The sequence below is a fragment of the Pseudorca crassidens genome, chromosome 17 (genome assembly GCF_039906515.1).
Source record: "Pseudorca crassidens isolate mPseCra1 chromosome 17, mPseCra1.hap1, whole genome shotgun sequence".
NCBI lineage: Eukaryota > Metazoa > Chordata > Mammalia > Artiodactyla > Delphinidae > Pseudorca > Pseudorca crassidens.
The window spans coordinates 65,186,569-65,210,894 of NC_090312.1; the positions used below are offsets into that span (position 1 = coordinate 65,186,569).

General features: G+C 37.6%; 1 protein-coding gene across 1 annotated transcript in view; it reads right to left on the reverse strand.

Annotated features, from left to right (window-relative positions):
* Positions 1-24,326, reverse strand: part of ZFHX4 (zinc finger homeobox 4) — a 181,854-nt gene that overhangs the window by 31,154 nt on the left and 126,374 nt on the right. Inside the window, 1 exon segment of the mRNA XM_067712024.1 lies at positions 1,729-1,797. Within this exon segment, the coding sequence (XP_067568125.1) occupies positions 1,729-1,797 (69 nt within the window).

Consider the following 24,326-nt stretch of genomic DNA (forward strand, 5'->3'; position numbering starts at 1 on the left):
GAGAAGAAATGGTTTTGCAGAAAAGAGAAGTTCAATTTGGAATATGTTATATTTGACTTCCCTGTAGAACATCCCTATGAAAATATTCAGAAGGCATGGGAATATCTAAATATAAAGCTTCTCACAGAGGTTGAAGTGAAGATGTAAATTTTGTTTTATTTTGGTTTTTGTTTTTTGCGTTATGCGGGCCTCTCACTGTTGTGGCCTCTTCCGTTGCAGAACACAGGCTCCGGATGCGCAGGCTCAGCGGCCATGGCTCACAGGACCAGCCACTCTGCGGCATGTGGGATCTTCCTGGACCGGGGCACGAACCCGTGTCCCCTGCATCGGCAGGTGGACTTTCAACCACTGCACCACCAGGGAAGCCCGAAGATGTAAATTTTGGTGTCCTTTTTTTTACAAAACAATAAAGAAATGTATTGAGAGGGAGCGGTCTCCTTTTAGTCTAATATTTTTGTCATGGTCTTGATTTTTACCCTATTACTTTCAATCTAGTCATTAATGCAATTTTTTGATTGGCTTGAAGTGAAGAGGAAGAACTGAGTTTATGCTACTTTAGCTTAAATATGTTCTTTAGTTTTCTAGGGAAAAATAATATATAAAGTGAAAAATAATTACTTATAAATAAAAAAGTATTCATGAGACACACATAGGTGAAGGTAAACTTAACTTTGAAGACTTTTTTAAGAGGGAAGTCCTGAGTTTATATTGGAGGAATGGTTTCATTTACAATTTTTTAAAAGTATTTCAATACCCCATTATGAATGTGAAGGACTTTTTTTTTTTTTTTTTTCTTTTTTTTGCTGTACGCGGGCCTCTCACTGCTGTGACCTCTCCCATTGCAGAGCACAGGCTCCAGACGGGCAGGCTCAGCGGCCATGGCTCACGGGCCCAGCCGCTCTGCGGCATGTGGGATCTTCCCTGACCGGGACATGAACCCGTGTCCCCTGCATCGGCAGGCGGACTCAACCACTGCACCACCAGGGAAGCCCCTGAAGGACTTTTTATAATCATGTTTTTGTTATTCTGTATAACACATTATTATTCCAACTGTATAAATCTGGAAACTGGAATCATGTTTATACAGCAGAAATAAATGAGGTGTGTTGTAGCAACATGGGTGAAATTCCCCTTAAATTATCTGCATATAATGCTAAGAAGGCAGAGTCTCCTTCTTTTACCACACGCATAAGCACGCAAAGCACAGGAACTAGTGATTGTATTGACAGGGCAGTAAAAATCCAATCAACTCATCAATTACCAAAACTAACTCCACCATCCAGGTTGTTTGACTTGGGGAAAAATAATACCCAGCTTATTGACTTATATACATTGTGTAAAACTGACCATTTAGGTAAAACTTCATTGTGTGTAAATGTAGATGTGAGAAATTATCCAGCGTAAGTTACCTGTTCTTTAAGAAATTGCTTTACATATGCATCCAAATATTGGCTACATTTGATTTAATTTATTTATCATATACTGGGTTGGCCAAAAGGTTCGTTTGGGTTTTCGTCCGCTCATGCAGAAAATCCGAACGAACTTTTTGGCCAAGCCAATATTTAATTTATTATATATAATATTGATATATTCTATATAGGATTTAAATTATTTGTATGAGGGATCTGATCAGTTCTAATTAGAGCAGTTCCAGAGATAGTTCATTACATAAATTATGAGAGTAACAAATGTAGCTCATTCAAGACAGACAAGAATAAGACCAATTACCTGAGGTCGCTCTCAACTGCTGCTCTGTAAGATCATCCTCACAGGTCCTGGCTCCCAAAGAGGCAGTTTCTGCAGAGGACATCAGAGTGAAAGGTAATCAGCATGCCATGTTCAGCTCTGCAGTGTCAGCCAGTATCACAAGAACCCAAAATTTGGCTTTCAAAGAGATAAGCCTCAGGCAGAACTCAGGTGAATCTCTGGCACACCTTACATCCTAGTGGCTGGAAAAATGAGCCCAGGGAGTGGCAAGATTAGATCTAATTCTCAATAATCAGCAGCACACAGTGAATTTAATAATACAGATAAAATATGGAAACAAGAAAGGCTCATTCTGATTTTTCCCACTTGGTTATTTGGCCAAGCCTACATGTTGTAATGACAATGGCACATTACATAAACTATGAGCATAATTTTACTTCTCTGTCAAGGTACCAAAAAAAAGAAAAAAAATACTCAATATATGGTAGCTGATGTGAGAGACCAAAGCAAAAAACAAGCACTTGAAGAAACCTGAAGAATATGTCCAAGTCATCAATAAATCCACATCTTTATTCTGATCTTTTAGGTGAGCTCCAGAGCAGAAGTGCCGGCAATGTTTGCTGTTTGCTAAACTTATCCCCAGACAGAAATCATAGGTTTCACCTAGCTCCATTCTTCCTTTGGGTTCCCTGTCGTAGGGAAATCTATAAAAAACAACTAGACTTCAGAAATCACTTTCCACACCGTATTCTTTCTCTACTGACTCAACACATGGCGTTGATTCCATTTTACAAAGTCTCTTGTCACGTCTGTTTCTCTATTCTTCTGTCATCATCTCTTTCCTGACAGTTTCAATAGCCTCCACAACAATCTCTGGAATTCCATGTCTTTCCAATCTAATATCTCATAATATCTCAAGAGCTATCATTCAAGAAAGTAAAATTGCTTGAGTAAACATCATGACCCTAGCACTGGATTTTCAGTATATTACTTGACCTCTTTAAGCCCTGATTCCCTCATTTGTAGAATACAGATATAACTACATAAATAATCAACAACCATAAGAGAAAATAATCCAAATAAAGGGAAAATATGATATGGTCTTTTTTTTGTTTGTTTGTTTTTTGCGGTATGCGGGCCTCTCACTGTTGTGGCCTCTCTCGTTGAGGAGCACAGGCTCCAGACGTGCAGGCTCAGCGGCCATGGCTTACGGGCCCAGCTGCTCCGCGGCATGTGGGATCTTCCCAGACCGGGGCACGAACCCGTGTCCCCTGCATCAGCAGGCAGACTCTCAACCACTGCGCCACCAGGGAAGCCCCTGATATGGTCTTTAAAATGAGAAAACGCCGTATCTCGTTGAGAGGATAAAAAAGCTGTCACACAATCCTTACATTGTTAAATAGACTCAAGTTTATCTAATATTTCTAGGCAATAGCATCTGTGGTTGATTCTGAGGGCTTTAATTAAACAAATAATTAACCTTTAAAATAGAAGTGCACACCAAAGCACTATTATTGCCTTCACTAGTTGTTTTTCCTGCTACATACAAAACCTTTGGCCTTTGATGGTAAACTATTTAAAAACAATACAATCATAATAAATACCCAGTGCCCTTTCCCAAACAACAACAACAACAACAAAAAACAATTATCTTGTAACTATATCTTAAATTAGTTTTGAAAAAAAGAATTTGTCATCAGTCTTTGCTTATAAATTAAGGAATAACTTCCAAAAACTCACAACATTCGTGTCCAATCAATATGTCTCTCAAGAAGGCCACTTCTTCCTCCTGGCAATCTCTCATACCTTTATTCCTTGATCAATATTGTTCCTTTTATATTTTGAATGTCTTGTTTTCTTCTCCTGTTAAACTCTCATTCTTCCCTCAATACCTAAAGCAAGTGTCACCTCCTCTGTGCTTTCATTAACAATTAGCTTATACATATGTCTCAGTACTTTTGATGTATTGTGATAACTTTTATATGATTCATGTCTATTTCCCCAAGAAACTGTGAGTTCCTTGAGAGCTTTCATTTTAAGAGATTCTCAACTTAGGACAAAGTGAGGCATATCAAAGTCACCTAGGATACCTTTATTCAAAATACTAAACCACACCCTATATCCTGAAACAGATGAATCTCAAGATGAGAATTTTATAAAAGCTTCCCAGAGCCTCAGAACTCTAAATTCAAAGCTTCCTCAATTATACCAAAAACAGAGAAGTCATCTTACATATATATGTGTGTGTGTATATATATATATATATATATATATATATAAACGTGTGCGTGTAAAACCATTTCTTCCCCTCTTTTCTAGCAAAAAACAATTCCATTTTATCAAAGAATCCTTACCATTTCACACACACACACACACACACACACTTCAATGTATTAAATAGTCTTGTTCAAATAGATATCAGTAGTAGCTAAGTGAATTTGACCAAATGACTGCTACTCTTTAAAGATTCCTGAAAATAAAAAGAAAACAATGACATCTTATTAAGTTTGTATCTCTGCCAGATACTGTGGTAAACTATTTGTGTAAAAACAGTCATGTAACCCTCACAATAAAATCATGAGGTAATGCTTAATCTTCATTTTAAAAATCAGAAGCCTGGAGGCTCCAAGATGTTAAGGTCACTTGCCCCAGGTCCCGAAGTTTGAAACTGACAGAGCCTGAAATGAAACCCAGGTCAGTATGGTAAAAAAGTCTGAAATTTTGGATGTGTCCAGTTTTAATACCACAGTATTTAGAAGCTTATAAAGGTTTTCCTACCTTTGTAAAGGCCAGAAAACTAAGTGTGTGCATGTGGAGAGGGGTGGGAAGGAAGCGGGAAGAAAGCAACTTTTCACTAGTCCTGTGAAATTTCTGATATTTCATAAAAGATTACATTCTTTGAATATAAAATGTAACCAAATAATTGTTTGGTGCCACATTGAAATCCTTGCATTTAATAGTGATTTAAGGAAATGTGCAAAATGTCAAAACCAAAACAGTTATTTAATCTCACAAATTAGATCATGTGGCACTTGGAGACTACTCCGAAGAGAGTGACTTGTGCAAATAATTTTATAAAGGAATGTAGTGCAGTATGCCACAGAATTCTTTCTAGATCCTCAACAATAGTGCCTCCTTTATACAAATGATATAAATATTTTAATAAAGGAGATTTTAACTTATCAAATCAACTGATTATAGTTTTCTGCCTGTGTTAAATGACATGTTTAAAGCCTACTAATGATACTTAGCATCTTTCAATATTTCACTTTAATAATTGCTCTGTAATAACAAATCTGACTGTTGTTAACATGATCTGTCTCTTGCTGGTGATTTAATTAGATTACTAACTTGTGTTCTCTAGCACCTGATCTTTCTTATTTAATACTATTTAAAAATAAGACCACTGGGACTTCCCTGGTGGTGCAGTGGTTAAGAACCCACCTGCCAATACAGGGGACATGGGTTCAAGCCCTGGTCCGGGAAGATCCCACACGCTGTGGAGCAACTAAGCCCATGCACCACAACTACTGAGCCTGCACTGTAGAGCCTGCAAGCCACAACTACTGAGCCCACGTGCCACAACTACTGAAGCCTGCGCGGCTAAAGCCCGTGCTCCACAACAAGAGAAGACATCGCAATGAGAAGCCTGCGCACCGCAATGAAGAGTAACCCCTGCTTGCCGCAACTAGAGAAAGCCTGCGTGCAGCAACGAAGACCCAATGCAGCCAAAAATAAAATAAATAAATTTATTAAAAGAAAATAAGACCACTGATAATTCATTCAGTATTCTACTCTATTCTGTCAATTTTGTGATGATCACACATTTGAAAATGATACCAAATTATTTTTATTAACACAAGGTAGGAGTAATTGCTGCATTTTCTGAGGAATAGTATATTAATTAGCACAATCACCATCACTACCACCATTTTACAGCATTTGCTTTATGCCAGGTACTGACTGATGCTCTTTATATGCGTTAGGACACCTCAAGCAAGAGGCGGAGCTATGATTCGAACCCATATAGCTTTATTCAGGAATAGCTCTCTTAACCACAATGATATACTGAACCATATTTTTTAAATCCTAAAAGTGGCTTTCTTTCTGATTCTGTAATTATTTCTCATTTCCCTTTTTTCTCATTTGACCTGAGTTCTGCTAATCACCTTTTCCCTTACCCCAAACCAAATGGTTACATCTCCAGAGACAATGCTTAAAACCTAAATTTTGGGCTTCCCTGGTGGCGCAGTGGTTGAGAGTCCGCCTGCTGATGCAGGGTACACGGGTTCGTGCCCCGGTCTGGGAGGATCCCACATGCCGCGGAGTGGCTGGGCCCGTGAGCCATGGCCGCTGAGCCTGCGCGTCCGGAGCCTGTGCTCCGCAACGGGAGAGGCCGCAGCGGTGAGAGGCCCGCGTACCGCAAACAAACAAACAAACCTAAATTTTTAGGGTTCTTACTCCTTTTAATTATGAGAATGAAAGCCCCCACCACTCTCTCTCTTTTTTTGTCCTGCCACACCTACTCATAAGCTTGTCCACCTCACTACTCCTTTTTTCCTTCCCTTGTTTGAATAATATTTATTCTGTAAGTTAACTGATAACTTTCAGGCATTCAATCTTAGTTCAAAAGTCATCAAGTTCTTATCTGGCAAATCTTGATTTTTTTTTTCCTGCAAATTGGAATAATACTTTAAAAAAACTATATAATCCATACAAATCTAATGATCAGGGCAAGATCTGGAATTTTTAATTTTTTAAAGCAGTCTAGATACACAAACAGAGAATTCTAAGTTTAAGATTGCTGTCATTTGGGAATAAATCTAATCTAATCTGCACTTGATTATTGCAGCAGCCCCGTGCTTTTTATATTCTTATCAGCAAATCTGGGAAGCGTTTGGCACAAGTTCAGTGGAAGTTGGAATTTTTAAAATAATGGTTGAATGTTTAAGTTGCTAAGTATAGTACTAAGATAGTATTTGCTTACAAAACGTCCATGTCTCAACCCCTCCCATTGATATGTTAATGCATTAAATAATCAAGTGCATCACTATTTTTAGTAAAATGTTTAGCACATAAAATAAAAAATACACCACCAAACAGAGTAAATATTAAGCTAATTGGTCTAAAGTAATAAAGAGAAAGAAAAACATTTTCTGTAGTCCTAGGTCCTAGATAACATTTTGAGTTCCACTTTACTTTCATCCATTAAATATATATATATATATATATATATATATATATATATGCCTATTCTTATTTTATAATTGGAGAATAAGACCAAATTCTGAAAGAGAATCCACAAATTTCAACAGCCCTTCTAGCTCCTCCCCCCATTTTTTGAAGTCCCTCCTCTCTCTACCTCAGCTCTGTGACTCATTGTAAAAGGTATCTTACAGACTGGGAATACAGAGAAGATACTTGCAGCTCTCTAGTTTCAAAATAATAAGTGAATACTTGTTGGAAACCTGTTAGGTGCTAAGCACGTAACATGCATTTCCTTACTCCATCCTCACAGTAAATCTGTCACAGAAAAGCCATTGCTTTTATGGAAGAGATGAGATATCAAAGCTCAGACGTTTGTCCAAAGGCACAGAGTGGCAGAAGGTAGGATTTCAACTGAGTAAGTCTGATTCCAAAGCTCTGGACTCTCCCCTGGACAGGGGTGCCTCCAGCCAGCCCCCAGGACTCCTGGGCCAGGAAGCCTAAAAACTTCGAGTTTCCTACCTCCTAAAAAAACAGCTCAAACCCCTTCAAAGCAGATTCACCATAACAAGATCAATATTTAGAAGAGCACATCAAATTCAACATTTATTACTACCGTGGTAGTTCACATTTTAATAAAAACCTCTGGACTTGCTTGTGTGTTGCAAAAGAGAAGCCTGTTTCCAGTTGAAGCAAGTTTGCAATTAAAAATGGTTTCAAGTGGTCTTCTCCATCCTTTTCCTATGTGGATACAAAGAGTGTGCTTCTAAAAAAGCTAAGCAACTCAGCATGTTACCAAATGGTTTTGAGTAACCAAGCAACATCATCATTGTTGATCTGCAGTGCTTTCTCTTAAATTAGTTCTTCTAGGCAGTAATAGATTGAAGTGCATTGGATGCTCCAGTGTCAATTACCTGAATGGGGCTGGATTTGTAATTTTTTACTTTCTGAAAAAGTAAAGCTCCTTTGCCCTGCCCTGTCTGGTTTTACCCAGAAGTTATTTTTATATAGTAAGGCAGTAGTATCTCCTGGGGCCTCCCGGCCAGGAATGTGTGATCACTTCTTTCTGCTTCTTGAATCATCTATGACCTCAGTGTAATGGGACCTAAAAGAATTTAATAAGTTCCTGATATCAATTAGTTTCAATAAATTACTCATACATCTTCTTAAGGTCTCACATTTTAAAGTGCTGTTACTGAAATATTTTTTCTTAAATTTACTAATGCCTAATACATCTCTCCATATAAGATTCTATTTTATTTGATTATTTTGAAAGGAAAAGATTGAACTTCTCGTATAATTTAGGGATAATAGCACATTCCCATCTATCAACCAGTTGCCCAGTTATCTAGACGCGAGTCCTTATAGGATTTGTGACAATCTCTCTTTATATTGTCTAAAACGATTTTCATTCCTTAGCATACTATGCTGGCTTGGCTAGGTTTCTCATTAACACAGGGACACGTCTTGTCCACACACGGATCCCTAGCCTACCCAGTAGGAACATGTGGAACACTGCCTACTTATTTCAACACTTCGTTTTCTATCTCATAGCTAGTTTTTCATCCTTTACTTTCTACTCCACAGTTGCCAAGTTTTCTGAATAGCCTCATATTAGGTTAAAAGCCTTGCAAAGTTATTTTTTAAAATAGAAAAGAAAATAAATGTTTAGTCAGCAGGGCATCTTTATCACGATTTCCTTTAACTCTATCAAAGACCCCTTACAAGGGTATCGTTTACTCTACGGGAAGTTGCATTCCTTTATCTCAGTCATTATTTGGTTCTTAGAAATTTCTACAACTTCTCTCACACTTTCACCTCAAAGACTTCTGTAATGATAGGTGCTTCCCTCAAAGACTGCATTGTTTTAAAATTACTGCAACAATACTAGAGTTGAATCAGTTTCACAACTTAAAAAAATGTTTTCTGGACTCTGCAATGATAATCTGCAATGATTTCATCATTCCCAAGATTTTACTTCAATCATATTCAATGAGTTACTTGGGCATGCTTCTTTGGAACCATTATCCATGAAACCATCATTCACTCTGGCTGTGGAGAACCAGAGAAAGTAACCCTGTGTTGAAATAATAGTCATTTTTTAAAAAACTATTTGAGAGTCATTCTGTTTCCTTGAAATTTTGAGCAAAGATAAAAGATAAGACATCAGTAACATAAAAATAGCCCACTTCTGCTATAGCTAAGTGGCTCTTAGAAGCCTATGTTGTTCAAAAACAATTTCATTTGAAGAATATTGACTACTCCTATGTATATGTTTGTGCTAGGGAAAAACAAAAAAACAAAAAACAAAAAAAACAACCATGGACTTAAGAAACAAACACACTCAGGCTTGAATCCCAGCTCCACCACTTTCTAACTACTTGAAGAAGCAAGTTACTTAGCTTCCCTGAAATTCAGGATCCTATATGTGAAAATGGAAACAAAAATACCCAGATTTCAGGGGATAATAAGAAGTAATGTTAATAAACATATAAAGCATCTAGTACTGAGTAATTAGTAGATGTGTTCACAGATGATTCTTCTCTGGCTTGGTCCACACTGCTGAACAGAAGTTATTCAAAGAAGAGACTACATCAATTTGGTATATTGACATTTTAGATTATAGTTCTATGTAATGGACTCTCTGTCCATCAGTTAAGTGTTTTAAGCCTTTAAAAGATCACTATTATTTGTGTAGATATTTTAGAAATAGCAAATGTTAACAAGGCTAAACATTGGTTTCCTAAGCAGCATAGTTTGTAAGTTCTTTTTTTTTTTATCCCTAAGCAAATTTTACATATGCTGCAATAAAAGTGGTATGTGAACCACATTGTAAAGACTGTTCAGTTCACAGTAGTTTGGCCATTTACAAAAGGTATAATGAAGGAGATGAACTCAAAGGAGTTGTGGTGATGGACAAGTCAGCCCTAGGTTTTCCCTAGCAAGAGAGGGATCCTCCCCTCCCCAATTCCAAACTCCCACCATCAGTATAATATTAAGAGAAAAACTCAACCAGAAGTCAAATCTCAGAATACAGGTCTGCAAATGTGGCATTCTCCAAAAATCAAAAAATCTCCATTTATACACAAACATTGGGTCAAGTAATTTTCTAGACTATTCCTTACACTGCAGTCACCTAAATCATATGACCTACTGAGAACATCATCAAAGCACAAAACATTTATTTTTTTTCTCCGAAGCAATCCCTAATGAACCGAAGACAGTACGTTAGAGCTTTCACAAAGCCAAGTTAAGTGAGAAAGGTAAAAAAATAAGAATTAAAACTCTGCTTCAATCCATGTAGATTTAAACTGATCTATTAGCATTTTGGAGCCAGTCTTCCTATTATAAAGTGAGGATAAAGTGGTCTGTTCTGCTTGCCTCACAAAGTCACCGTAAGGATGAAGTAGAACTTGTTATCATCACCTCCAGGTGATCATGCAAGACAGGGAAATACAATCTTTGTACTACACTTTCTAAATATTGAACGTCTTAAATACGCCGACATGGAAGGCACCACTACTACTTATAATAAACGATCCTATACAGTTATATATATGGGGGAAATGATTGCTTCCCATGTGCAGGCTTATTTATTTTGTGAATTATACATGGCCATAAAAGAAAATCCTCAGATGACTAAATCAATTCTTTTTATCAACACTGTAATTGTTGAAATAAATTTACCAATAACCTAAGATGGAGAAGTTCCCTAAATTATATGTAAATAATCCTCGGGTTATTACTGTTCAGAGTTTTCTACATTTCACCACATTAGGAAAGGTCAAATTTATATAATCCTATAGCCCAAATTATACTTACAAGAATTGACCTGGGCAATGATGGATACAAACATAAGTAAAATAAATCTGGAGAAGGAAAGTTAGTGAAAGTATGCATAGTCCCAGAAAAGGAAGATTAGAAAGGCTAGGCTGAAGCCAAGAAGGAAAAATGTACTATTGGAACCTGCTATGAATTTTCAAGACAATACTTATGTGTACCCATGAAATGTTTATTTAATAAATCACTCATTAATGAGCAGATTGATGAGATTTGGCACATTGTTTCTTTGGACTGTATTAGTGGCAGAAAAAATGGTTTCTGAGACACAGCCAATTTTTTTCTTCTTTGTCTGGATGCAAGTATTGCAAAGGGTCCCTTGATCTGGGCAAAGTGAGTGTTTTAAGCAGGAGATGCCATGATCATATTTGCATCTTTGGGATGCTATGCAGGGGATGGAATGGAGGAGGAAGAGTTCGGTTGTTTAAAAAAAAAAAAAAGGACACTGGAACATTCATTGTACTTCCATCTATTACCTTCTAGAAGAAATCATGGATTAAAGGAAGAATAGTGATTCTATTGGGGAGAAAAGGAATGCTAAAACATCCAAGATTGGGGTAAGAGAAAAGATGATGAGCTCAATTTTGGACATGAATTAGAGGAGAGCTGATGAGTAAACATTTAAGTTTCTGAAACTAGATTCTGGAAGAGAAGTCTGAGTTGAAAATCATTTGGAAGAAGTCATAACTAATACTAGTGAGTAGATGGCACTCCTGAGGAAGAACACATAGCATACAGAAGAGGACAGCTGAGGACAGAACCCTAAGGAAGGAAAATTAAGAAGCAAGTGGCTTGAAGATTACTGAAAGAATACAAAAGATGATGATGGAGAACAAAGAGGTAGTCACAAGACCCTGGAGTGATCAGTAAAACAGTGACCAAAGGAAAAGAACTTTCCAGAGGTTTGAGGCACAGCATAAAGTTACACAGAGAAGTAAAATAAGGCCCTGGTGATATTGTGAGAGATGATGGTGAAAGAGGCAGTAGAGGGATGGTACATACTTCATAGAAGGAGTAGATAGAACTTGCTGATGGGTCTGATGAGGAAAGTGACAGAAGACGATGGATCAAAGATGATTCCAATGTTTTTTGCCCAAGAAATTAGAGGAATGGAGAGCCTGTTTACTGAGATGAGGAAAAGTGCAGGTGGAACAGGTTGGGAGCGAGGAGAAGGTTTGGAATCAGTAATTTGGAAAATGTTTGGTTTGAGATGCTTTGTTTATATACCTAAGTAAAGGTGTCAAGTAGGTAAGTGTGGCAGTGGGGGCAGAGAGGAGAGGGCGAGGGAAAGAGAGAAAGAAAAGGAGAAGGAGATGTAGGAAGGAAGGGAAGGAGGGAGGAAGGTAGGAAGAGGTCAACATATAGATGCTCATTTAAGTCCTTGAGATGAGATTGAATAATATCACCTAGAGGATACATGAGGGTACATGACTGAACCCAGGATACACTCTTACACAGGACACATCAAAGGAGGGGATGCTGTGAGCAGTCCACTCCAGCAGGGCAAAGCACTTTATCCTTGACATTGTTTAGAATTGCCAGTGCGTGGTAAAAATAATCATCAAGCAGGCTAAACTTTAGTCAGTTTTATTACTGTTTTTAAATTCCTATAGGAATGCTGCCACTTTATTGCCTGAACGGGGGTGGAATAGTCACACTATCCCCTCCTCAAATAAGAAGAAACCAGTGAAGAAGACTGAGCAAGACCAGTCCATGCAGTAGAAGATCCAGAGAGAATGGGGTATGGAAGCCTCATGAAAGAGCCATTTCAAAAAGAAGGGAGAGGTGAACTTGTTAAAAGTTGCTGGTTGGTCAGATGAGAATTAGGAATTGACCATGATGTTCGCCGAAGAATGGGTGCTTAGAGCCTTTGACCAGAGCTTCTTTTGAGGAGTGGTGAAGGCAAATGCCCCCTGAACGTGGGTATAAGAGAGAATGAAGATGGATGAATTGGAGGAGTCAAGAGCAGATGATTCTCTGAGGCGTTTTGCTGTAAAAAGGATCAGAGAAATGGGACAGCATGCGGAGGTGGCTGGGGCATCATGGGAGGGCTTTTTTGTGGGTTTTTTTTTTTTTTTTTTTTTTTTTTTTTTTTGCGGTACTTGGCCCTCTCACCGTTGTGGCCTCTCCCGCTGCGGAGCACAGGCTCCGGACGCGCAGGCTCAGCTGCCATGGCTCACGGGCCCAGCCGCTCCGCGGCACGTGGGATCTTTCCGGACAGGGGAGCGAACCCGTGTCCCCTGCATCGGCAGGTGGACTCTCAACCACTGCGCCACCAAGGAAGCCCACATGGGAGGGTTTTTGTTTTTGTTTTTGTTTTAATGTAGAGTGATGTAGAGAATGTCAGTATGAGGATGGTGATGAGCTAGTGGTGAGGGAAAATTAATGATGCAGAAGACAGTGAGGCAGTGACAAGTGTCAGATGATGGATCTCATAGCATCCAGATGGGTGTGGATTTCTGAAGCAAGTGTGAACGGGGATAGAAGTCAAATGATCACGGAAGTCAATGGAAGTTAGGTTAGAACTTAACCTCATAGAAGCTGGAGGCTGTCACGATCATGACAAAAGTTGGGGATGAGAGTTGGGGGAGTACAAAGTTACAGAGGAGAGTAAAGAGGTGTCAAAATGAATGAGAATGTTGTAAAACAGGGACTAGAAAAGAGGGCCAGATAGCAAAAGCCATTTTGTTTTAGCACATAAAATATTCCTATTGTCCTTTTTTGTGATACCCGATGACAGAAACCATTTTTGCTGAGTAAAGATTTGACCAGTAATCCTATCTAGCTATGAGCCAGGACCACTACTTTTTCCTTGTAGATACTATGGAGGCCATGTAAGCAATAAAATTATTATCAACAAAAATGAAAACCTTGCAGAACATAAACGGTCTCCTATTAAATGCTTAGATTAAGTTTTATGGCAATACTATCACACTGTATTTTTCATAATCTTTCTAAGTTTGATCAAAAAAACTTACATGTGATGCACATAGCAGATGAATTTTAGGATTTTGGTACAAGGTGATGAAAATATCTCAGAAATGTATGATGACTTGGTCCATTAAGTTTGTTGTCATGGCTAAGTAGATGAAGTAACTCATGATCATTACTAATGGAAAAGGTGATGTATAAACTAAAACCAAATTACCGTAAACATCTTATGATTAAAACAAACCAAAAAATAATTCTGCAAAAATTTAAAGATATCGCTATTCTAAAATACATGATAATGGCAAACAGGAAAAGTGAACTTTAATACATGTGGACAATTCACAAATGATGACCAGAATTCAAATACACGAAGGGGCAAAATAAACAAAAAGCCATAAATATGGTCACCTTAAAAAAATAAAAGGTATTTTGGGGGAAGGAGGGGGAGGAATCTCGTGGTAAAAAAATAAAAAGTAACTTTTTCTTTTATCTCACTTCTACAAACTATAAATGAAAACATCTTTAATGTGGTAAGTAATTTGAGCCAAATGTAGAATTCCCTTTTGAGGATTTTTAACATTGATATTTTTAAGGATGTAGAAAGGATAGCCATATATGTTTGACCCAATAAAATAAGTAATACGGGAATGAATTTCATCTTTTTTATGGCTAATATTTTCTAGCTTTTCTATACACTATACATTTCTTTACCCCGATCTTCACAATCTGTCCTCAAGAGGCAACAGAACTCTATCGCCCCAAATACTCTAGAACTCTTTCCAGAATAAAGAAAACAGACCTCTAATTTGCAGATCTGTGTCTGCTTTTTTTGCAGCTACACTATGAATTGTTGAGAAGTATCTCTTTATAGTCACAAAATTAGAATGTAACAGGGCAAAGCCAAATGGAATCAATTTTCATTTGTTCCAATTCAACCCTCTCCCACCCCCCACACCCCGTCTCCTCTGTGGTGTCCCTGAAAGGGTTGCAGGGTATTTATGGATTGGTGTTGGGGCACTTTGTTTTCCTTCCTTCTGCAAACACACAGTGGCAATCCTGTCTTGCTAAAAGTCTTGTAAATAGGAACCAACGAACTTCTCCAGATGGATCTCCAACAAAAATGTCAACTCCCATGAATGTTTCATTTCACCTTATGTACAGTTCACCTCATGACCTAGTTCTGGGTTTGTTTTCATTCATGGGTTCAATGAGTATTTATTGAATACTTACTATATGCAACTCTGATAGTCACCTTATGGAAGTACAATAGAACAATTTCTAGATACTTTAGTTTAATCAATCTTTTTTATTCAGATAAAAAACTGTCCTGGACTTACATTGTTCCACATTCCATAAAAGATTTCTTCAATACTTATTTAGCATAAATGACATTAACAGGCTAATATAAGTATAGCCTCTAAATGTTATAAATAAAATAGCCTCTAACATGGTTTCATTAAACTATAAAAGCCTCTAAAAAATCATGATGAAAAATGACAATGTTTTTGTTAGTTAAAAAAAAACAACTTATAAACACATTATTTCTGCTTCGCACTGGTTGTTTAAAGAGTTATGTTTGAAAGGGGGCAGGGTCATGCCTCACTATCAGACCCTTGCTTTTCACTCCCCCTGCCCACTTAAGTCTGAGCCAAGCTTGGGAACTTATAGTGAAATCTTTGACTCTTTGATTGCTTGTATTTAGTCAGTAAGTTTGCTCTGTGGATTTGTTTCTCACATACTTTTCCATTTACCTACAATTCTCTCAGTAACAGCCCCCTAATGTGTCCACCACAGTGACTGACCTTGAAGGAGCTTCTGCCTCTAGGTCCTCCCAACGTGATCCCTCTGACACATGGCTGCTACCTCATGCTTCCCTAAAACACCTCTGCAGTGATGTCATTCTCACACTCAAAAGCTTTAGTGTCTTCTTATTTTCTGCCTCATCAAATCTAAACTTTGCTCAGCTTCCAAAGCCTTCCATAGTCTCAACTATCTACTTATTTTTTGCCACTTTCTCCTGAATGGTCATTATTAGGCACTCAGTTTAGTTTCTTGCTTCTCAACAAAATCCTGTCAATTTTCTTTCATCCCTATGTCTGAATCACATCATCTCCCTTCTCAACTGTAAGGGCCATGCCTAAATAAATAAACAGGCAAATAAACAGACGCAGAGCCAAACAACTAAGACTCTATCTCACATTCCCAATCCTACACATTCTTCATGTCCTAATATTCCACTCACCATAACAAACCCCACAGATTCAATGCTCCTTTGAACAGTCCTGAACTTGGAGAAGTTTCTTAAACTTTGATGGTTTACATGACTTATTGTGTCAAGTATATTGATTTTGTCTTCCAGGCAGCTTCTAAACTCCTTGAGGGCAGGGAACTTTCATTCTTTTGTCTCTCACAACCCCAGGCCAGCTGCTACGCCCAGAGCTGATGTCCAGTGGATTCCTCTCTAGGGGGTTCTATAATCAATAATGACAGCAAAGAAGAAGAATCTTTTTCTTCACTTCATTCTGATTCTGACTCCAATTAATTCATCAAGCATTTGCTACACTTAAGGGCAAGTATTTGGTATTCTCTCTCAAAGGGAAAAGAGTTAAAAATCTTACAGAAAGAGGCTAAAGGGGGAGAAAAGTTCTTTGAGGCATATGCCAGCTTTGTGAGCAATCTTTCTTCTTTTTCTTCTCACGTACAACTGTTACAACATTGTAGAAACAAGTTCCCCTCCGCTGTTTTTCTTTCACTAGTGTCTTCTTGTGACTGCCTGGTGAATATGTAAGTCATATGCATTTAATCCTTTGAAGTTCAAGCACATTCTTGCTTGAAACAAAAGCTCTAGAGAATGAAATCAGAGTATACAATTATTGCAAAATGGCAATAAAATCACCTCCCCACACATCCCTTGAGAACGATGGTCAAGGAAGATCTGGCTGAGGGCTGAGACAGACTGTCAACTTGACTTTTAATTTTATAAACTATGATGGTTTGGACAAGAAAATGTCTTCAAAGGGTCAATGTCATTTCTGTAAATGGAAAGAAGACTGAGTGTGAAAAGACTGCTTTGAATCAAGCTTAAGGAAAAAAAAAAAAGTAAAACCCACGAGCAAATATCAACAGTACTTTCTCCATTTTTCTCTTTTTGTTCCTTTAAGAGGAATTTTTTTAAGTGAGGAAATTGCAGTTAAAATTTATTTTACAGGGCTTCCCTGGTGGCGCAGTGGTTGAGAGTCCGCCTGCCGATGCAGGGGACACGGGTTCATGTCCCGGTCAGGGAAGATCCCACATGCCGCAGAGCGGCTGGGCCCGTGAGCCATGGCCGCTGAGCCTGCGCGTCCGGAGCCTGTGCTCCGCAACGAGAGAGGTCACAACAGTGAGAGGCCCGCGTACAGCAAAAAAAAAAAAAAAAAAAATTATTTTATAGCCCTTAAACTGAAAACATTTGCCTATGAAGCTCTAATGACCTACAATATTCTATCTGTAAAGCATCATTTGGCCCCCTGCTGTTTCATTTAACTTTAGCTGAACCTTTTTTGTTGCTTCCTAATCTACCCTAATTTGCCTAAACCCCTTATTTGTCCTTTCTCAAACTGTTTGTTTACATCTCACTGGAAATGTGTAACGATAACAAAGTGCTTTAAGGACTAGAAATAGTGATAGATTTAGACACCCAATTTTTCTTCACAGCATAAAAAGACATTCAAATTAACACACATTCACTGAGCGCACACTAGGTGACAAGGGCCATATTTGGCGAGTAGATACTAAGATGAAAACAACCTCTGGTGCTTTCAAGGAACTTGAATCTGGAGAAGGAGACAAAGTAGAAAAAACACTACAATGTGGGAAGTGACCTGCTGGCGGTAGGAGTCAGGCATGCTTGACACAAAACAACACAGAACAGTGAACTCTGTGGGAGAATGAAGCATTAATGCAATACGTATCTTATTCTGTAACATGTCATTTAAATATTTTTTTTTCTGTTTTGGAGAAACATTTTATAGACAAACAATAAGACAAGGAAAATGACCAGCTTTTAAAATCTTCCCTTCAACCTACATCCCAAGAGGGAAAGAGGGCGGGAGGGATAAATTCGGAGACTGGGATGGACATATGCACACTACTATATATAAAATAGATAACTAATAAGAACCTACTGTATAGCACAGGCAACTCTACTCAATATTCAATCATCTCAATACTCTGTACAGCAAAATTCACTTTGCTGTACAGCAGAAACTAACACAACATTGTAAATCAACTATACTCCAATAAAAATTAATTGAAAATAAATAGATAAAATCTCTCCGTCAACCTACGTAAACAGCAGAATATGATAAAGATAAGTACAGTGACGTTCAATTGGGAATCAGAAGCTTGGGTTGTGCTACGGATTAGCCTTGTAACCCTAAGTCCTGAAACTGCCGAGTGACTGTTCCCTCAGCTGGAAGATGGTGGGTGGGACCTACCTGAGTTTTAAGGACCCCTTTGGCTTTCCTATGATTTGAACATCTGCACTTACTTTTGTCAACTCACAAGTACTTGCTACAAGGCTGAGGAGAAGATCTCATAAGACTGGACAATAATTCACCTTTACCTAAATATATTATTTATGTGTTGATATTTACAGCCCTCTCTTTTCACGTTCCCTTTCACATGACTAGCCCTTTGGTCCTTTATATTCACATAACCCTTAATTCTTTTCCAAGTATATTCACATTCACCATCTCAAGCGCTCTTACTCTATACACTAACCATACTCCAAAGAATCTTCCCTCACTCTGTTGCTAAGACATACATCTTATAACCTTCTTGTTCACTCTTATTTCAAACTACTCTGCTTTATGTTTAACTCTATGCTTTTCTGCTTTCCTTTCTTCTAAGAGGAACCAGATTCATCATTTCCTAGCCCCTCTCTACCCTCTTTCTCAGTTGCCCATTTTTCAAAATCACTGAAGTGGATTTGTTTTGACTGAGTGCTCAAAACCTCAAGGAACCGAAGAACAAAGGTGACTCTGTATACTACTTCTAATAAGTTGATTTAGGAAAACTCTGGTTTCCTAACTCTGGTTTCTTCAAAAATACGATGTCCCTGGAAGTTCTTAAGTTAGCAGCTTGCACTGGGGAAAAGGAAGTCCGTCTATGCAGCCAGGATGCCTGAGAGGCACCCATCCTACCTAGTGTGTACGTGGTCAGATTAGTGGAGTGGGCTTTCAGAGAGAGCAATAAACACAGCAGTACCAGAGAGTGGCTCCATCTTTAGAAATATAATTTTTAAGTATAACTCAAACTATGTGTCACTAGTTTTCTTTCAGTGTTCTTAGAGTTCAGCATTTCTGGTTGAGGAATATTAATAATCTAGTGGAAGCTATGGACCGCCTTCCTACAAAAATGCACATATGGATAATTCCACAGGCAATTACAAGGGAGCATGGAATTCCTAGGCCCATGGAGCCCAGGTTAATAAGCTGTGCACAAATAACCAGGATAAGCTCTTTTGTGGTGTTACATAACTCTTAAAAATGTAATCTCCATTCCCTTTTGTTGCATTAATGTAAAACTTTTTTGTTTGCCAAGAAACCAAGGGTTTGGTCATCTAATTGAGACAGTCATAACTTCTTAGTTTCTTTTTTTGTTTTTAGTAATTATTAAAGACAATGTTTATCAGAGATTATCATATTAAGTGAAGTAAGTCAGACAGAGAAAGACAAATATCATATGATATCACTTATATGTGGAATCTAAAAAAATGATACAAGTGAACTTATTTACAAAACAGAAATAGACTCACAGACATAGGAAGCAAACTTATGGTTACCAAAAGGTAAAAGTGGGTGGAGGGATAAATTAGATGTTTGGGATTAGCAGATACAAACTACTATACATAAAATAGATAAACAACAAGGTCCTACTTTATAGCACAAGGAACTATACTCAATATCTTGTAATAACCTATAATGGAAAAGAATCTGAAAAAGAACATATATATAATTTTTGTTTTTTGTTTTGGTTTTGTTTTGCAGTACGTGGGCCTCTCACTGTTGTGGCCTCTCCCGTTGCGGAGCACAGGCTCCGGATGCATAGGCTCAGCGGCCATGGCTCACGGGCCTAGCCACTCCGTGGCATGTGGGATCTTCCTGGACCGGGGCACGAACCCGTGTCTCCTGCATTGGCAGGCGGACTCTCAACCACTGTGCCACCAGGGAAGCCCCATATATATATATTTTTAAAAGACAATGTTATAGAAGAATAATATGAGTAAAGAACAATTGTATGGGGACTTCCCTGGTGGTTCAGTGGTTGGGACTCTGTGCTCCCAATGCAGAGGGCCCAGGTTTGATTCCTGGTCAGGGAACTAGATCCCACACGCGTGCCGCAACTAAGAGTTCGTATGCCCCAATTAAGGAGCTGGCGAGCCGCAACTAAGGAGCCCGCCTGCCACAAGTAAGACCCGGTGCAACCAAATAAATAAATAAACAATTGTATGTTCCCAATTAAAATCTTTGAAAAGAATACTAATTCAAATAGAGACTGAACCCCAAATGAACTGAATGTGGTCTGTACAGCACACTGAGCATTCGGTGGGCACTGACTTATGCCACCTATTTCCCAATGATGTGGTCACTTACTCTGTGTGAGTAGGATCAAAACAAAAAGGATAATGCCAAACCACACAGACATGTTTACATAAAGACAAATTAGCCGATCACTGAGGTAAAAACAAAACAGAACTCTTCAAAAGAAAAATTGATTCCATTTTTCTACTATATAAAGTCTAAAAGAAATTAGCTGAATTTTTAAACTAAAATAATCAAATGTTTTAGAGTCATATGCTTACATATTGGCAAGAAACCTTACTCCAGTAGCCTAGAAGTGTAACGGATCTCTCCAAACACTTAACTAAATCCTTATGTAGAATACAGTTGATTAAGTATAGCATGAATAACAATAACTAACAAAGGTCACCTAGAGCATGTAGGTTAACCAGGAGAATGTCCAATGTTTCTGTATTATGGCTAATATTAGGCATAATTTTGAAAATTTGAGCTCTGGAAAAATAACATTTTCAAGAAGGCATTAAAATGATATGCAAAGCAGCTTCATAAAATTTAATATGTATTCTACAAAAAGTGGGGAAATTTTTGATTTGAAAACCAAACTTTATGAAGAAGGAAAGATTAAACAATTAAACTAGGTTTTCAAATGAAGTTGATTTCCAGACATCCTTTTTAATTCTCCAATTCAACCGCAAATTTCGTCACTGAAATACCTAAGTATGAAAACTCTGAAAGATGTTGATATTTTTGGCTTACCAACTTTGGTGATGTTCTTTTTTTTTTTTTCTCTAAAAAACTTGTAAATATTCTCAATCAAAACAAAAAGATCTGCCATGAGACTTTACTGAGGGAACAAAATGCTTTAGAAAAGTTTGGTAAAATCAAGAAATAGAGTAGATTGAAACCTTATAATATTCATTTCAAATCATCTCCAGGTAGTGAAGAAGAAAAGCAGTGTTTTTTTCCTCCCCCTCAATGAATCTGGAAGTCAAGACTTTTCTTATAAAACACAAAACCATACCAAAAAAAACTTGACAGTAAACTTATTTTAAAAATGTTTACTTTTATCTGTACATGATCCTGAGGGTGTTAAAAGATGCTGAGAAAGGCCATGGGGCAGTTTAAAAACTGAAACTTTCAAACATCATTACAGTACATAATCTTTGCCCCACAAGCACCATCTTTGCCTTCAGCGTTCATAATAATTATTGCTATTTGCAAATATGTCAGTAAAGCTTAGCTGGTTCTTGGGAAAATTAGATTGAATGCCATCAAATAATTTTAAAAAACAGCAACAACACAACAACGTTTTGCCTACAATTGTAAATTATACAGTACGTTGGAGAGAAAAACACATTAGTTCAAATACTGTGTGTCACTAATTCATTCATTTCCTTACAATCCATATGGAACCTCAATATACAATGCTTTCCTTTCTTCAACTCATTCCAGTTAAAAAAGGAAGATAATGCTTAAAATATTATAGAGTTTTGAAGGTACACGTGAAATAAATATTTCTGACTATTTTACCTCATATGGATGATAGTAAAAATACCACTACTATTTTCCTCCAAAGTATATTTTGTTTTTTAAATTTGACTTAACATCACCCAACACTACTTACTATGAAGAATTAAAAACATAAGTTTATCAACCATTCTTAGAATGAAACTCAACAAAGAAAAAGAATGCCTGTTCTTTATTAGACAATATGAACTGAACTCAGAGTTCCCACTAAGGTTCATAGTGCACAAGTAACTAATTACAAGACTAGAACTTTCATGAGTTTCACCCCAGGTATCACAAGCTGAAATTCCAGGCCTCTGTGTCATTCCCTGAAACATCTGCAACAGAATCTAAATTCTTGATAAATGAGATAAGTGAAAGCATTTACTTAATTAGATTTTAAAGCATATTTATTAACTCATACAACAAATACTAAATTGAAAAGTGTTACACCAAAAACCAACAGGCAAACGTGCAACAGAACTTAATTTTTACTTTAGAAGTTGCTGCCTTCAATATTGTTTACTTAATGCAACTTTCAACATGATTCTGATGATATTTGACTCAAACATAAGCTCAGGCTAAAAAAAAATTAGCTCATAAAATTAAGCTTTTCCATTACTTTAAAGTAAGTGCGTTCTTAACATCCACTGTTTTTTCCCCTCTGTTCTTATAGTCTACAAAGATTCCAAAATACAATATAAAACTATGCATATCTATGTATACATATATATAACCTAGTGCAGAAAATCATCTGATTCTATGTTTACCCGGGGTAATCTGTTTTGGTTCTGTCCTGCCAAACCACTTCTGGTGTTTCCAGCAAGGCAATGACAGCATACACCTTCTTGTTATTATTTATGTATGGAGGGCCAAACCAAATGTCTGGGTGGGTCTCCAAAGACATAAAATCGGTAGTTTTTTTTCCATCCACAGGACCCAATTACATTTAAATAAACCAACTCCTAGTGAAAGGTTGGCTCCAACAGAAAATACCAGGCAACCACAGACACTGAAATTAAATCACAGTCGTAAGTCTAGAAGCCACCAACATATTGTTAAAAATAGTCTTTAGTCCATCTTTGTGTATTCATACACAGGCAAATAATGCACATTAGTAACAACAAAAAAAATTGCCCCATTTCTTTCTATGGGTTGCATCCTCCACTAAAATTTCCTAATCTGTAAAAGTTTTGCATTTCAGGCGAAACATGTAAAAACACAGAGGCTGCTCTAGGATGCCTCTTGTCACAGAGGCAGAAAAACTGTCATGTGCTGCTCGGGCATTAAATAGATGAGTCCTTCTGGTTGATCCTGGAGTGGCAGAGACTTGACAAATGTGGGAAAGTCCTCAGCTGTGAGATGGGGGCTGAGGTTGTGGGCTCTTGGTCAATTGAAAGGTTGCATTAAATGTAAATTATAGGACTGTTCCTTAGATATATACTCCTTTCAACCAGGTGAAAGGCAAACAGTGTCGTGCTCACTCAGAGATGGCCTGGTGGTGGCTTCCTAGCTAAGAGAGGAAGCCAGGCAGCAAGAAGCAATTATAATCTCCATCTCTGAAGGATGGAAAGGAAGGAAGGAAATATTTTTATATAAAACCATATTAAATTTCCTTTTTAACGTGCCTCTATGTATTTCTCTTTCCAATTTATATGAAAAAGTATTAGTTTTAAAACTACAGCAGAACTGGCAGTAAATATCACAGGAACAATTGTTCTTTTATTAAATATTTATTGAAATAAATTCCTGTGCTTTCTCGTTTTTCTTCTCTGGTTCCAATATTTATTTACAGCTGATTATTAACATCTGCCAGTATAGCGGTTTCGTCCATACAGAAGCCGAAGGGTAAAAAAGTCACACACACCCTTCTAACGTGACCTGTAGTTAGACAGAAAACAGTTTTCCCAGTCACCGCTTGGCTTCCTGTCTGTGACCTCTGAAAAGCATTGGAGGCCAGGGTTAATGGCCTTTCCAATCTCTGTGATAAGAATTCATTTTGTTCTATTACCAGCAGTTATCTGAGGAGCCTGCTGCATCACTTCAGCAGGGTTCAATCAATGAGGGGACCTAATGAAGTAACCAGCTGTAGCTCTATTTCCCTGGCCAGCTCTATCAGACGAATAAGAGCTATCAGTCACATCTTAAGGCTGATCCCAGACGTAGCATCTTCACAGGCTGAACTCGTATGCATATGAACTAATGATACCCCACCATTTTTGTGCAATCGACCCTTTTGATATAGCTTCCCTGACACTGAAAATGGAATGGGATGACTTCTGAGATGTATTAAGAGGACAATAATGTAAGATTAAAGGAAAGCGGGTTTGCAGAACAATTGAAAGAGTTTACACTAACAACTAAAAGTTAAAATTAGTATCACAGCTGAAGCTTTCAGATCAGCTACCCTTTGAATATTTACACTTTAGGTTGGGAATTTTTAATCTTCCTAAAGGGTGGAGGATGAAAAATTATTATTTTCATTTCTATCATTTTTATTGATATTAGAAGTCTCAGGGCAGGACTTTCATTTTGATTAAGCTTTTAGAACCAAAATACAATTATGGTATATTT